Source organism: Cebus imitator, unplaced genomic scaffold, assembly GCF_001604975.1.
Source record: "Cebus imitator isolate Cc_AM_T3 unplaced genomic scaffold, Cebus_imitator-1.0 Scaffold789, whole genome shotgun sequence".
NCBI classification, from domain to species: Eukaryota; Metazoa; Chordata; class Mammalia; order Primates; family Cebidae; genus Cebus; species Cebus imitator.
This window is the reverse complement of record NW_016108104.1, coordinates 77,134-89,905: the sequence shown is the minus strand read 5'-3', so window position 1 is coordinate 89,905 and position 12,772 is coordinate 77,134. Positions and strand designations below refer to the sequence as shown.

Genomic DNA, 12,772 nt, shown 5'->3' with positions numbered 1-12,772 from the left:
TCAAGCAATTCTCCTGCCTCAGCCTCCCGAGTAGCTGGGACTACAGGCACATGCCACCCAGCTAATTTTTGTATTTCTTTTTTAGTAGAGACGGTGTTTCGGGGTTTCACCATGTTGGCCAGGATGGTCTCGGTCTCTTGACCTTGTGATCTGCCCGCCTCAGCCTCCCAAAGTGCTGGGATTATACGTGTGAGCCACCGCACCCAGCCTCTAACTCAACTTCTTAACATAGACTGTACATTAGAATATCACATTTGTACAGCTGTTAATAAAGCTACAATTTGGTACTAATATTTCCTCTGAACCACAGCCCTCAAGGAAACCCCCAAAAGAAGATGAACTGAATGACTAGGCAGAATTTAAGCTTTTCCAGGGCTATCTGAACATTAAAACACAGTTGTAAGCCTGTCTTCACCCTAAAACTACATTCTGGGGTTGCTGCAGGTATTAAATGAGTTACTGCACGTAAAATGCTTAGCTTTGCGCCTGGCATCCTGTGGCACTCAGAAAATGTTAGCTTAAGTATTGCTAAGGAGAGTTCTATAGCCTTGATAGGCAGAGGTCATCATGAGCTTAACCCAAGGGGAATGAGAAAGAATGACCACTGGCTGGACTTTGGAATTGCATGAAAGACAAAAAAAAAAAAAAATCTTTAACCACAGAACTTGATGCCAAGCTCTAATCACATAACAAAATGGGCCTCAGGGAGGACTCTGAAAAATGCGACAACAGAAAAACATTCAGTGTCATTTGAAGCCTGGCTATGAAAAGTGTCATTGGCTGGATTTACAGACCAGCGGACCATGGCATCCAGCCCTCAGGCCTTTGCTTTGCACTTGGCACCAACAAACCAGGCTCCTTCCTGAAGCATCCATGTTGCAGGTGCCCACACCACTCCCACTGCCTCACCCTGTGCTCTCAGAAGGCCATACACCATCTGGGCCAATTCAGTTGTAGTTTCAGGAGAGAATGCATTAGGCCCTCCCCAAAACTCACTGGGTGGGAGAGTCATAAAACGAGAATTCAGGTGTCCCTGAAGCTCTGCACTCTTCTCATCAGGAACGATTTGCAGTCCACGGGTGGGGATTTATGGCCTCTGTTTTGCCATTAAGGAGATCAGAATTCCAGAAAGTGAGGCTCCTGCTCTCAACCCAGCCTCTGCTAGGCTTATGTCGTCACCTTCTTCTGAGGCTTAATCAGCTTCATCCCTCTCTCCAAAACAGCCATGAGACCACTCTGAGCCATGTCGCTCCCACTGCCCTCCCTCATCTCTCCTTGTAGACACACCTGTGTGACCTTATGCAAGTTAGATAAGTTTCTGAGCCTGTTTCATCCTCTATGAAACAGGAATAATGATAACAATAAAAGCTATTTCATTATTAGGCAGCTAAACTGGAGGTTAAATGCCGGGTTCATTGTAGGTAGTCAATACATGTAAGCTAATAGCGTAATGTGTCATTGTTAGAAGTCTCCACTAGGATATCTATAACAACAAAAAAAAATGATAGATGTTAAAATGGCCAAAGTTTAGAAAAACCTACCTTTCTACTTACTACCTTTCTACTACCTGGAAGACAAATATACAAGGAATCAATTAAGATTTTCTGAACACTCACCGTGTGCTAAACACCATACCCGTCCCTATGTATATATAGAAATATAAGACCCAGGATCATCGCAGCTCTTAGCAAGCTTCTTACATACTTTAAAACAGAAGATACACACAACAATTAGGAAATAGGATGGTCATATACAGGGAGGTGTGGCAACAAGATGTGCACCGTGATGTCCAGGGCCCACGGGTAGAAAGAGAAAGGCAGCACTTGGATCTGCAGAGGTTAAAGGACAATCATCTGGGGGCTAATTCATGCCCTCGAATACCCCAGGCTGAAGAATCACAACTTGTGGCTATGACCTTGCTGGATGGCACTTGTGACTTCCATGTCCTCTGAAGCACAGTGTCTCCATGGCCATTACTGCTTAGTGACATTCTCTGTGCAGTTCTGCTTTCTTTTCTGCCACCACATAGTCAAAGACATCAGGGGTGGATTATCCCCAGACCTGGGGCTTCAATCATTCTCCCAGTATAAAGAACTTTATACTGTATCAATGTAACCCAAATGTTCCAGCCCTCACTAGCCTCTGGGTATGAATGAGGTTCCATTAATAAAAACATCCCAATGACCATGCCATTCAGCTCCAATCTGCTGACTTAAGATTTCAGTCCTCCCACCCTAATCCTCAAGCCTCCACAGATATATCTAGGCATCCTCAGATTGGTAAATATCACGTGTCCTCCACTATTTGCAGCCCAGCCAGGAGTTCTGGTCTACTCCTGCTTCTCTGGCCTCAGCTGTTTCTTTCGGGTGCTTCCCTGAACCCTGCAAGTCTAATCCACCTCCCCAACCCCATTGTGATTGTAGAAAAGAGGCAGGTGCAGGGGACAAAAAATAGAGCAGTATGGAGAACCCATTTGTACCCACTGCCCTCTGCCCCAGGTATAGGCTGTCTTTCATGTAACTTCTTCAACTTCTGTTCCATTTCCTGGGGTCAGGTAAGAGACTGAGGCCTCACTACCATCTTTGCCTTTTCAGTTCCTACTTCCTCTTGCCAGGCTTCTCCTCCAGCCAAAACATCCCACACCTCATTTATATCAGTTAGTGAAAATCACAGATATAGCAGTCTCTAGTTCACTGTCTGCACAAGAGCGATCCTATCTGCCCCAAGCTAATAATAACTATAACAATAATAATGGCAGCAGTAAATGACATTTACTGCAATGTTCTTAGGCACTTTTCAGATACCATTTAAACTTTCACTATGACCTGTAGAATAGGTTTGTCCCATTTGATAGAATAAACTGAAGGTCAGAAAGTTAAGCAGCAGGTTCAAGGTTACATTACAGGTAAGAGGTAGTTCCAGATTTCAAATCAAGATCGTTGACATATATATATATATATATATTTTTTTTTTTAATTGCACTTTTGGTTCTGGGGTACATGTGCAAGACATGCAGGATTGCTGCATAGGTACATACATGGCAACGTGGTTTGCTGCCTCCATCCCCCTGTCACCTATATCCGGCATCTCTCCCCGTGTTATCCCTCCCCAACTGCCCTACCCCACTGTCTCTCCCGTATCTGCCCCCAGCAGACCCCAGTGTGTGATGCTCCCCTCCCTGTGTCCACGTGTTCTCATTGTTCAAAGTCCACCTGTGAGTGAGAACATGCAGTGTTTGATTTTCTGTTCTTGTGTCAGTTTGCTGAGAATGATGGTTTCCAGATTCATCCATGTCCCTACAAAGGACACGAACTCATCGTTTTTTATAGCTGCATAGTATTCCAACTCTTAAGCACCCTATCTCACTGCCTCTCTCTCAGTGCACTGCAGCCCAGACGACAGGCATTGCAAGTATACCTGAATCAGCCACAGGGCTCTTGGATCTCCTCCTTGGAGCCATGGAAAGGGCAAGGTACCAGCTTGAGGTTTGTCACTGTGACCCTCGGTCAGATCACTCCCCTCCTCTCTGTGTCCATTTCCTCACCTGACAGTGACAGTTGAATCGCAGATCTATCAAATCCTTTCCAGTCTGGATCTTCAGGATATCTATTTCTGGGGAATCTGTCCCAGTAGCCAGGCTCCAGAGCCCTAAATTTTCAACCTGCTGAGCTTTGGACTCTCTTTCCTAGACTCAGGGGAATGGTTTAGGTTTTAGAGTTCCTTGTGTTCACAGGGTATTATGTGCCTATGCCAAAGCCACAAAACATAATCATGAGCATAAAATAGCATGAGGAAGGAAACACCAAGACCTGCAGAGCGGTGGTGAGCTCTCACCATGACAATAGCAATCATTGTCATCACCATCATAAACGAAGCTTGTGGTTAGTGAGTACTTACTAAGTACAAAGCCCTGAGATCAGTTCCTTACATAGGTCACATCACCAATCCTTTCAACAGCCCTCTGAGGCAAAAGCACATATTGCCTTCAGCTGTCAGATGAAGAAACAGAGGCTCTGAGAGGTTAAGTAATTCGCCCAAGGTCACACAGGCTGTAAGCAGGGAAACCAGGATTCAAAGCCTCTCTCAATCCCTGTGCTTTGAATCTCATTCTCTTGGGCATTCCTCTCTCACCCTGGGTTAGCAACACAGCACTAAGCATTCTGGGCCTGGCATGTGAGCTTCCTGGAGGGCAGCCCAGGTCAGCTCATCGTCATCCTGTGTAGAATGGGGAGTTTCACAAGATAACTCATCCTTCTGACAAATCCCCTTTACTCTAGTTGCCTGAGACTCTTTTCATAAAATCCAGATACTTGAGAAATGGAGCCCTCAGCATCCTCTCCCTCCTCTGTTCCCCTTTCACCTGCTCCCTCATGGCATCCAGTTGGCTAGAAACCTCTCTGCTGTTTATTTACCTCTTATAAGCCCTATCTCCTCTCAGAAAGCCATTTAGCATTGCACCACTTAATTTTCCTTAAGGCAGAATCTGCCAGATGGAGCCTTCGTCCCAAGCTATGTTGATTTGTCTTATTTTTAAACAACAGCAAACATTGCATAAAACTAAAATAGCAGTCGGTTCCCAGGTGTGGACTCACTAGCAGGGGGACAGTCCAGGATGTGTGGATGTGTCCACCTGGGGCAGCTGTCCCAAACAGGCCGGATTAATGAAAGATTGACCTCTGCAGGCAGCTCCTGGCCAGCTGCCGGTTTTGCCTGGGGTTCACTCCATGCAGGAGCATCAGTCATCACCTCCCCTCACTGAACCCCCTTGGGCTGTGCATTCCTGACTTTTCCACAGACATGGTTCTGACAGTGGAGGAGACAAAGTGGACCCTAGAGAATGAAGAGACCAACATAAAGTAGCACAGTGCAAGAAGGAAATATCCCTGATCTGATTTTTTAATCCCTAAAATTCCTACAAAATGTGCCTCTGATTCCATAATATAACTATGTTTAGTTACTATCCATAAAATTCCTCAAATTTCATACCAGCCAGACTACTAAACTATGTTTCCCCTAAAATTGTTTTTGAAATGAACGCCCCCAAAGTCATATTGATCCCATAGCTTTATTATTCCTAGATGCCCACCAGGGTATTCTGGAAGCATGTGTGCTTGTGTTTGAGAAGCGCAACCCTGGGGCTGGGCAATCTCTGTCTTGGGGAAGGCAAACCTACAACCGTGACTGAGAATGTTCCTTCACCGCTGCGTGCTGTCCTAAGGAAGAGAGGATATGTCTAAAGGAAAGACAGGCAATCATCACCAGCACAGCAGTGACCTCCTTGGGATGCAGCAAGTAAATGTAAAGAAGACAGGCTAGTCTGACTTGCTGCTTGTGGGTGGCTCCATTGATACTTACATCACGACAGGACTTGGGAGGGCAGTACTCCCACCCAGCTCACAGAAGTGACAGCTCAGAAAAACACTTATGCCATAAGCTCCTCTCCACAGCACTCCATCTTCCAGCACCTTTATAACCTACATCCTAGAATAAGCAGTACAGTCCTTTATTACAAAGGGGAAAAATGAGATTGAGTGTTCATGGGTAGAGGTGCATTGGCCTTGCCTTTGATATGCTCTGTATGCAGATTCTGGACAACTAGCATTTGCCAAAACCTTCAAAACGAGTGTGCTCTGGGAGGGTTGGTGATCAGGATATTGCCCAGAATGAAAGTTGTTCTCCCTGATTCCAATGTCAAATACCAGGTAGAATGCTGAGATTATAGCAATCAACTGATAAGCCACTTCCCCAAAGGCATTATCCAGCAGGACATGGTAGCCAAAGGAGGGGAAAAAAGAGGAAGACAAGACAGAATGAGTGGTAAATTCTTTGTTCCTTGGGGCAATTTTGCTATAATATTTAAGGATTTTTTAGAGCACTTTAAAAAAAAAGAAAACCAGTGTTTCCTCTATAAGATTCTTTTCTCACAGAGCGTATGGACCATTCTGGGGTCTGTAAGCAGCCTTACACATGGATATTTAACAGGTTTTCCCAGGGCTGCTTTGAAGAAAACATATCATCCCCTGAGTCAGCAGAAAGGCCGTGAAGTGTTTGACAGTTACAATGGCACTCTTGGTGAAGGGGTTTCCACCCTAAGTATATAAATAACCAACCAAATTTTTAAATAATCAAATGTATTTCCAAAATGACACAGGGAAACAAATCTGGGGTGACTGCCCCTATTCTTCATAGAAAATAAAAATGAGGGTTGGGGGGAGATGGGATGGTTAATGGGTACCGAACAAAACAAAACAAAATAGTTAGAAAGAATGATTAAAACCTAGTATGTGATAGCACAACAGGGCGACTGTAGTCAATAATAATTCAATCATATATTTTTAAACACCTAAATGAATATAATTGTATTGTTTTTAACACAAAGGATAAATGCTTGAAGGAATAGATACCCTGTTTTCTATGATGTAATTATTATACATTGCATGACTATATGAAAGTATCTCATGTACCTTGTAAATACATATACCTACTATGTGCGCACAAACATTTTAAGGAAAAGAAAAGTGATATGCGTGAGTGGAAGCACAGAATGAGCTGATCAGTTGAGAAAGGTGCTTGGAAACCTGTTATTTGCTTTGACATGTAAGGTGGAATTATTACTAAAATTCCACAGACACATCACCCCCAAAATCCTCAGAAGTGGTCTCAATAGTCATTTGGTTGACATTTAACCATGTCTGCTGCACTGAGCTCCCAGAGCCATGGAGCACTTCGGCAGAACCCTCTGGTTCTTTCGAGTTACAAAGTTGTTCCCCAATTCTAATGCTGTTCATTTTACAGACCTGGCCTTCCAAATGGAAGCACCTTTATTTCAGGTGGCTGGGGAAGTCTTCTGAGATCTTTTATGACCAGGAAGATTAGATCCTAGGAAGACTTGTCTGAGGTTCTCCAGAGGGCCTCCAGAAAGGAAGGAAGACACGAAAAACCTCTTCCTCCTTAGGGACTTTTCTGAAGTCAAAGGAGAAAACTGCACTTCTAATCACGACCCTTTCTCTGTGGAAGAGTGGACTTGTCATGCCCAGGACAGCTCAGATTCCAGCAGAAACAAACAATAACATACCCAGAGGGGATCAGCATCAGTGGAGAAGCCCAGCAAAGGAAAGCCTGCCTCTCCAGATCTGGCTGCCTTCAGAGGCACCCAGCTCCAAGCCAGCTGGGCTCAGTTAGAAAGGCCACATGTGGGATATTAGTTTGGTTTCAAATCCCACATTTAAAGCGGGACATTTCTAAATGCAGACGGATGAGCCCACACCTCCAGAACAGATCTTGAAACTGTGTCACACGAGGAATAATTGAGGGCACCTGGAAAGTTAAATTTGGCTTGGCATGCTCAAAAGTCTTCATGGGACACCTGATGAATGCCTTAAAATATTTAAAGAATGGTGGAAGATGGAATAGACTGTATTACCTGGAAAAGCAGAACTGTTTAAATATTTAGTTAGGCAGAAAGAAGACTTTCTGAAATGAGAGCTCTTTGAAAATAGCACACGGACAAGAGTGGTGTCTCATACCTGTAATCCCAGCACTTTGGGAGGCTGAGGCAGGAGGATCACCTGAGGTCAGGAGTTCGAGACCAGCCTGACCAATATGGTGAAACGCCATCTTTACTAAAAATACAAAAATTAGCCAGACATGGTGGTAGGTGTCTGTAATCCCAGCTAGTCAGGAGACTGAGGAAGGAGAATCGCTTGACCCAGGGAGGCAGAGGTTGCAGTGAGCCAAGATCATGCCACTGCACTCCAGCCTGGGCAACAGAGCAAGACTCCGTCTCAAAAAAATACAAATAGAAAAATAAAGAAAATTAAAATAGGTTGCATTGCCTTGAGAAGTGGGGAGTTCTTAGCTGGAGGTGGGAAGGCTGAGGCTATGGTACCACCAGCAGGGAGGGAGTATACCCAAACAGTAAAAACTCGGGGCTTGGGCCGGACCCAGGCTCAGGTTCCAGCTCTGTTTTTGTGAGACTTTGAAAAATTTCTTTTTGACCCCCCAATTACCTCATTTGTGAAATTGGCATAATAATATCTACTCCTGTGGGTCATTATGCAACTCAATGAAATGTGAATTAGCACGAGCGCTTGGCAGGTAAGAAATGCTAGCTTTGTCCTTGTTACTCCCACTATTATTATCTTGGTTTGATAAATTGGATGAGAAGATAAAATAACTCACTCTGATTTCCTCAGATTTCTTCGACCCTCTAATTCTACCGTTACTGTGAAGTGTCATTCCATCAAAGCTCCTGGTAGCATCTTCCCAGTTCCCTGACTGCCCAGAGTGTTCCGTTTCAGTGTGGCTCTGTGTCTTCCTCGACAGTGGCAGATATCCTCGCCTTTCCTATTACCACTCTCTTTATAATCAAAAACAATCTTTCCCACATCCCAGTTCCTTGAACCCCTGTTTTCTTTGGTAATAACTGGCTATTCTGGTAAATAGTGGATATTAAGAGTAGTGCCACATTAATATGACAATCTAGTTACCGTCTCCTTAACATTTTTCTCTTGCAAGGAAGCAAGGGCTGAACACAGGACCTGCTCAAGAACTGGCAGTCAAGAAAAATTCTATATGTTCGTGAGGACAGATCTTTACTAATGAGATTCTGTAGATTAGGTTTGCCTGTTCTAGAGAGATCATGAGGTGGTGATTCAGGAGCAGGGTAGAATACAAGACACTCTCATGACAGGCTGACTTGGGGGATATTCAGCGGCCAGGGTGGGGGGGGCCGCCTTCTGTTCTCCCATTAATTTTCTGAGGAAACTTGAAGCTGACTCAGAACTCTTTCTCCCACCAAAGAAAAGAGCAGACCTACGTGCAGAAGCACTGGAAGGATGTCCGCGTGGGAGACTTCATCCAAATGCGATGCAACGAGATTGTCCCAGCAGACATTCTCCTCCTTTTCTCCTCGGACCCCAGCGGGATATGCCATCTGGAAACTGCCAGCTTGGATGGAGAGACGAACCTCAAACAAAGACATGTCGTGAAGGGCTTCTCACAGCAGGTAGGGCTCATTCTAAGATCTTCGATGGTAAAGACAAAGAGAGGAAGCAAGCCTACCCCACTGGAAAATTGAACTAACCCTAGTGGGTAGCGGGGAAAGTAGTGGATGCCTCCTTTCCCTAGCACTTTAGATACACTAAATCTTCCCAGCAGCCCTCTGAGATGGATCTGATCTGCATTTCACAGATGAGGAAACAGAAGCTTAGGAAAGTTAAATAACTTGCCGGAGGCCTCAGAGTTTCTAAATGGAGATCCACTCTGTTCAACTGAGTAAACTATACTCTCGACTCTAAACTGAGGGATCTAATATCTGTTCTATCATCCCCAGGACCAATTCCTCTTCTGTGTTTATCCAATCCCAACTCACTCTGCCCAGCTCAGCCCTAGCAATCTCTCCTGGCACGAATCCTAATCCTCCTCTACCCCTCCTAAACTGCAGCAAGATATTATTAACTACGTTTCCATTTGTGTATTCCTGAACTTTTCAACAGTGCTTAAGCCTCCTTGAGGGCAGGGAGAGATCATTGATACTTTTTTTTTTTTTTTTAAGAGACTGGGTCTCCACTGGGTGCATTGGCTCAAGCCTGTAATTCCAACACTTTGGGAGGCCAAGGCAGGCAGATCACTTGAGGTCAGGAGTTCAAGACCAGCCTGGCCAACATGGTGAAGCCCTGTCTCTACTAAAAATTAAAATATTAGCCGGGTGTGGCGCCAGGCATCTGTAGTACCAGCTACTTGGGAGGGTGAGGCAGTAGAATTGCTTGCACCCAGGAGGCGGAGGGTGTAGTGAGCCAAGATCACATCACTGCACTCCAGCCTGGGTGATAGAGCAAGACTCCAACTCAAAAAAAAAAAAAAAAAAAAAAAAAAAAAAAAAAAAAAAAAAAAAAAAAAAAAAAAAAAAAGAGAGAGAGAAACTGGCTCTCTGTCATTCGGTCTGGAGTGCACGGGCATTGACGCTTCTGTTTAATACACACCCTTAAATAAATGGTACCTTGAACATCATGAAAAAATCATTATTCTTCGGTGGGTAAAAGCTCAGGCTCTGGGGTCTGACGGAGATGTGTTCCCAGCCCAGGTCCCAGCCCTCTTCAGCTGTCTCACCTTAGGCAAGTTACTAGCCTCTGACACCTTGGCTCCCTCATCTGGAAAATGGGGACAAAGATAGTTCCCTTTCCATAGGGTAGTTTTGGAGACTAACTGGTAGGTACATGACTTACTTAGCAAGAAGACAGGCACATAGTAAAAGACTCGTGAACAGTTGTTATTAATATCAATGCTTTCATAGGGAATATGTGTTGACTGACTGAAGCCGGGTGTGATATTTCAATTTGCAATTAAAATTCTCCTTGTGGGAGTTGATTTCCAATATGGTCCCTTTCTTTAACCAGGGAAAGGAGTACAATTTTATCACTTTTCTTCTTTCTGCCAGCCTTTAGCTGGGGAGAAATTGAATGAGTCAGAGGATTTGAGAGAAAGAAGGCAAATGACTTATTCCTCGGAGATTCTCATGAGCTAGAGCTCAGTTTTCTGGATTCAAACTTCTCAAAATAAGTTTGTAAGTTCTAAGAGCAAGGGTCATTGTACCTTGCTTTGCCTCTCTCCAAGCACCTGATAAACAGTTCTCATAAAACGCTTTTTGTGTGATTGAATTGGTCCTCAGAAGCCTGTTCTCTCATGCATATCATGGGAATAAGAATAGCTATCCCATGGTTTTGCTGTGAAATTCAAATGGTATGAGGAAAGTAAAGAACAAAATAAAGAGCTTGCAATCCAAGAGATTCACAATAAATGGGAACCATTGCTGCTACTGAGGCTGTAGTCGCCACCACTGGAAATGGAAACCACCACCACCCACTGTAGACCAGCAAGCCCACTGATCTCCAGGCTCCAAGTTCCCTGAGCAAGGGCCCTGTCTCTGAGTTTTCTCACCCATTGCTTGTTACCGCCACATTTGCTGAATCACCCTAGTGTTTGCAAAAAGGCGGAGTGAGATCTGGTCGAAGTTCACCACGTCGTTCTAGACAAGCAATAACAATCTGTTTCTGGGCTCAGAGCTCTGTCGCCTGCCCTTTTGTCCAGAGCCTTTCAAATCTCTTTAGCAGTAACAATAAGAAATGCATGAAATATTACACACAGACACACACACTCACACACATGCACGTGTGTATACGCACGTGGGTATGTAAGAATGACAACTTAGCCTTACCACACGCAAGGCATTCTGAGATGTTTCTATGCTATTCTACCTTTCTGTTTTTCTCGAGAACAGGGTCCTGCTCTGTCACCCAAGCTGGAGTGCAGTGGCACAATCTCGGCTCAGTGCAACCTATGCCTCCCGGGTTCAAGCAATTCTCCTGCCTCCACCTCCCAAGTGACTGGGACTACAGGCATGCACTACCATGCCCAGCTAATTTTTTGTGTTTTTTTAGTAGAGTCAGGGTTTTTGCCATGTTGGCCAGGCTGGTCTTGAACCCCCCCGACCTCAAGTGATCCACCCACCTTGGCCTCCCAAAGTGCTAGGATTACAGGCAGGAGCCACGACGCCCGGCCTTTAACCTTTCTTTTTTTAAGTTCTAGAAGCAGTGAAATCTATAAATCACCCCTTTAGCCTCCCTCCCCCAACAATTCTGAATCTTTCTTAGTCTCTCTTGGGCAGTCATTTCAGTGTTGTTTCATTTCAACCAGTGACTTTTCTTTTTGTCTTTGGCAGCTGTTCCCAAGCTGTTTTTTTGCATATTAATTAGTCAGATAGTTTGGGATTTAGCTGGAATGAAGAGTCAGGCAAAAGGGCCATTCACGCTCCAGTGCTATAGACCAGTCAATTTAATAAGTCTCTCCAACTCTAACCCTCAGTTCTCACAGAGCACTTGATGAGATGATTTACCAAAACAAAAACAAAAGAGAGAGAGAGAGAGAGGTAAATTCCTATGCGAAAGGAAGGAGATTATTTGAGCTTCAAGGTTTCCAGAGCTCTCTATTCTGTCTCAGTTCCTGATTCTCCCCCTTCCTTCGCTCAAACGTGCTTTTTTCATTTTAGTAATAATAATAGACTTTTATTGATTCCAAACTAAGGGCTTTGCATGATTATGCCATTTATCCTCAAAACAACCCGATGAGATAGGCACTATTATATTATTGTCTCCATTTTATACATAAGGAATCTGGTACATACAGAGGTCCTGTAACTTGCCCAAGGTCACTGAGCAGGGAAGCGTTGGAGCAGGAATCAAAGCCAGGTTTGTCCAGAGCCTCAGTTTTTAAGACTCAGTGGCTCATCTCCCTGGCCCTTTCATTGTTACCTTGAGTTCACTCAGCAATGCTTACTTGAAAGTACACATTGATTGTTGCCAAGATTCTTTCCACATACAGATAGCAAGTGTCAGGGATAATGAAAATGGGCTCAGCCTGCTCCCTGGGGGGAGACATCTTAGCTGCCCCTTTCGACCTTGCTTCTCCCTTATACTTTTAAGGCAGAAAGATTTCTGAATATGGATAGAACTTGCTTCTGGCTAACTCTATACCATAGGATTTCCCTAATGTATCGAACAAACAAACATGTTGATGAAAATTGCAAGAAAGATAAATGTTGCAAGGCCAAGTAATATCAGAAGGCAATAGGTTACAAGCTTTCAAGTATTGTGTTCTGCAGAACTTCTCTGATACTTTAATAAGCCCAAGGAGAAGGACAGGTGCTATTAAGCAGCGTTTCTAAACATTTAAGCACAAGAAACTTTTATCCCAAGAAACATATCTCAGAGCTATT

The 12,772-nt window shown here is 44.2% G+C and overlaps 1 protein-coding gene across 3 annotated transcripts in view; it reads left to right on the top strand.

Annotated features, from left to right (window-relative positions):
• LOC108297298 (probable phospholipid-transporting ATPase VB) overlaps positions 1-12,772 on the top strand; it is a 232,912-nt gene that overhangs the window by 162,896 nt on the left and 57,244 nt on the right. For all 3 annotated transcript variants that reach the window (XM_017520014.2, XM_037735376.1, XM_017520013.2), the window contains one exon: positions 8,803-9,007. In XM_017520014.2, coding sequence (XP_017375503.2) covers positions 8,803-9,007 — 205 coding nt within the window. The remainder of the gene's footprint in view (positions 1-8,802; positions 9,008-12,772) is intronic.